Here is a 3357-nt window from a genome sequence, read left to right as displayed (position 1 = left end):
TCACCGAATGCATTGACTCTTCCTGACTGCCACTGATACAACAATTTGCACGATCCTTGCGATTTGGCGATGCTATGACTAGACCTGTTGCATAAATAGGCAATACAACTGGACCTCTCCAAGGTAAAACTCATAGTGAACATATTTGGACAATTTCACCGGATGAAATTAAGGAACCTTGGCCACAAAAAGAGTCGGAATTGAAGTGTACCTGACATGAGGTGTTCTTGGGTCTCTCAGGAATGCATACTTGCTTACCATGTTACTTAAGGATTTCATTTGCCTCCGAATACGATTGATGCGCCTGCAATCAAAGAGGCGAGGAAATTCCCTGAAAATCCTCTGGGTGAGAGCAGCGGCGCGTGCATAACGCAGACGTCCCGAGGTGTCAGTCACAGCAAGTTTGCGACGCAGCACGCGCTTGAAACTGCTGTCGCGTGACATACAGTCACGAGCTTGGCGGTCGATCCCTGTGCACCGAAGATAAACTCGATGTCTCCCCGCGTTCAGTTGAGTGGCTGGCATACAGTATGTCACCACTCCGAGACTACCGCATCGATGAATGCCTGGATCTGGCTATTAGATGTTATAAGCACCGGTATTGCCCGAAGAGCAGACTCTTATGTGACAGCATTTTCTTTGTGCGTCACTACGCTGTGTGGTCTCAGAAGGTCCAACTATTGCGCAAACTCGGAGCGCGTCAGGAATGCGTTCAGCGGGATCACAGTTGACATCCGGCTAAGTAACAACAACGCCACTGCAGCAACCAATCCCTTCCGCAAAACAATCGCGATCCTTCCACTCAAATGACGGCAACGACCATTTTGGAGGAGGCTCTCCAAAGCGCTATACTTCAAGTTTGTAGAGCATGCACTATAGAAGGCCACACGATTGCTCGATTGTATCAAATCATGCGCCGTCTACCAAAGCCCATTGAGAGTTGCTTCCATACTCAACTCGCCGAGCGGAACCTACATCCTCGCTGGAGATGAATTGTTGGAGCGAGGCGTGACACTGAGTTCCAATAGATGAGATTCAATTTCTTTCAAAATCTTTGAGTGATTTTATCGACCCAATGCACCGATTCCATTAATGGCAAAGTGGCTACCGGCTAGCAGGTGTGTAGATACTTTGCCTGTGAGGTGTCGCTGCAGCCAGCCTCAACCATGGTCATTGGATAGCATTGGACTTTGTTTAAGAAGGACACCACTATACATTTCATAAAAATCTAGACCATACTCACACAAAAAGAGAAGGACCCTCCCAGGAAAACTGGGCGTTGTGACCGTAGGAAATCTTCAGTACTCATCAGCCCATGTGTGCTATTTAGAAATATTTAGAATACCCCTAGTAGCAGCAATTATGACGCTGTAATCTGGCTTCGACATTGAACCAGCAAAGTCATCATATGAGAGATCTTCTACAGACACTGCGCGTGATAGTTTCACAATTCTTTGGTAGCTCGATATCTGATGTGGTGAATGCTAGTCCAGATAGTCTGCTGCAGTAAGGGAAAAAATCCCACCGAGGAGATGTCCAATGTAGTGTTTCTCGTTACTCAAAGAGTCTGTGGGTGGACTCGGATCAATCATAACACACGAACATGGGACTGCCTTAAAGTGTAATATCTTAGCTATCTCCAAACCAACTTCAGCCCCAAGAGAGTCACCAACTATGCATATGGGGGACTCATGTGCCAGCTCAAGGAGCTCCCCAGCATGATGTGAAGCAAGTGCCTATCAAGATCGTTCTTTCCAAACCGAGTGAATGACTGGGGGCTTCCGCAGCATGTATCGGGTTACTGAAGAGTGAAATCATCATGCTATTGCCATTCCAGTCCCCGACTCTGTCCCATCATACATGAACGCAAGCATCGGTACCGACGCACTTCCCTAGTTCAGCGAAATTGGTACCATATCTTCGATCGGGGGCGTCGCATTTGTATCATATTCCTTAACGCAGCTCTGCACAATCTTCTTAAGCGCCACATGCGACTCGTTTTTTGGGATACTAGTGTGTTAGGATAGGTCCGCAGCAAGCAAGCGCAGTGTCGGAATTTCAAAAACTCAAGTGATTGGTAGGTCTATGCCAAATTGCACATTGATTTGATCAGTTATTCAGACAAGGCACCTGGAGTGAACTCCCATGTCTAAAAAGGAAGTGTCGTCTTCAGTGGATGGCTCGCTCGCGTCCACATGCTTCTCCCCATGATTTCTCCGTTGGTAACGATGAAAAGAAAAGGCACCTCGAATGTTGGTCTTTGACCTTGAGCTAGAAATGGTTGTGAAGCACCCATGGGCAATAGTTCCGCTAAAGCCAAATGCGCTAAAACGACCCATACTAGTCCTGGAGTGTGCGATTCCCATCATTGGCTCAACGTTTATCTGACAATGCAAACAGGTCATTGACAGATGACTCAACCTGGCATTTGAAAGAAATGTTTCTGTTGTATGCTTCGCTAACCCAAGCTGACTAATTAAATTAAGCGTTCACTGCGACCATGTTCAGGCGCAGGGGTACAAGTATGAGAGACAACAGACCCGCAGCAGCTGCGCACGCCTCTAAGTGGCCCATATTTGACTTCATACACACGCACTGCACCGATCATAGTGCTTTTTCCTCTGATGCACACAGAGCCATAGCCACAGCGCCCACCTGAATAAATACTCATGAAAGTTCTGGTTGTTGCAATCCCTCGATGCTTCAATTGGATCCCCAAGGGCCGTTCCTGTGCCGTGCGCTTCCAGGGCCTATACAGCAGCACCAGTGTCCCGGACTGACTTGATTAATCATGTTTGCGACGTTCCATTCGGTGCAGTCAGGCTCGCACTGAAGCCATCTTACTACACGGCAGAACCAAGGAAGGCTAGTTCACCGGCGCTGCCAGACGACACCAAGAATACCCCGCAACCCTCGCCCCGACAGTACCCGTCGGCACGGCGGTCAAATGTGTGGCATCATCCCAGTGCCGAGAGCATTCCCGCCGCTGAAAATGCCAACGACACCATTTCTGTCAACATTCCGACGCCGGAAGCTGCAGCATGAAGGCATTCAAATAGCATGATCGAGGATGCGGCCAAGTGCAATGCCACCAGTGATGATGAACAAGCTGTGTCGAGTGTCAAACAGGGGCCCGTGAAACCCAGCGTGTAGGAGACTCAACCAGACGCGACCGATAGCGCCCCCGAGGTCCCAGCATATACTGACAGCGTGCTCTTCGAGCATGTCCGAGACTGATTTGCTTTATCACTACCGGTCTCGCTTGAAAGACTGCCGCCGGCACCTAGGAAAAAACCGACAGCCGAATTTCCTTAACAAAAAAACACATCAAACATAGAATGGCTGCTATCTAGAAGT

The 3357-nt window shown here is 48.6% G+C and overlaps 1 protein-coding gene across 1 annotated transcript in view; it reads right to left on the bottom strand.

The window, feature by feature from the left end:
- Positions 1 to 2117: 2117 nt before the first annotated feature.
- AURANDRAFT_67708 (hypothetical protein) overlaps positions 2118 to 3357 on the bottom strand; it is a gene marked incomplete at both ends in the record, with an annotated part of 1599 nt that continues 359 nt past the window's right edge. The window contains 3 exons of the mRNA XM_009043225.1: positions 2118 to 2421; positions 2589 to 2655; positions 3208 to 3283. Coding sequence (XP_009041473.1) covers positions 2118 to 2421; positions 2589 to 2655; positions 3208 to 3283 — 447 coding nt within the window. The remainder of the gene's footprint in view (positions 2422 to 2588; positions 2656 to 3207; positions 3284 to 3357) is intronic.

This window comes from Aureococcus anophagefferens (genome assembly GCF_000186865.1).
Source record: "Aureococcus anophagefferens unplaced genomic scaffold AURANscaffold_46, whole genome shotgun sequence".
NCBI classification, from domain to species: domain Eukaryota; class Pelagophyceae; order Pelagomonadales; family Pelagomonadaceae; genus Aureococcus; species Aureococcus anophagefferens.
The sequence above is the reverse complement of the archived record's forward strand: the minus strand, read 5'-3'. Positions and strand labels throughout refer to the sequence as shown.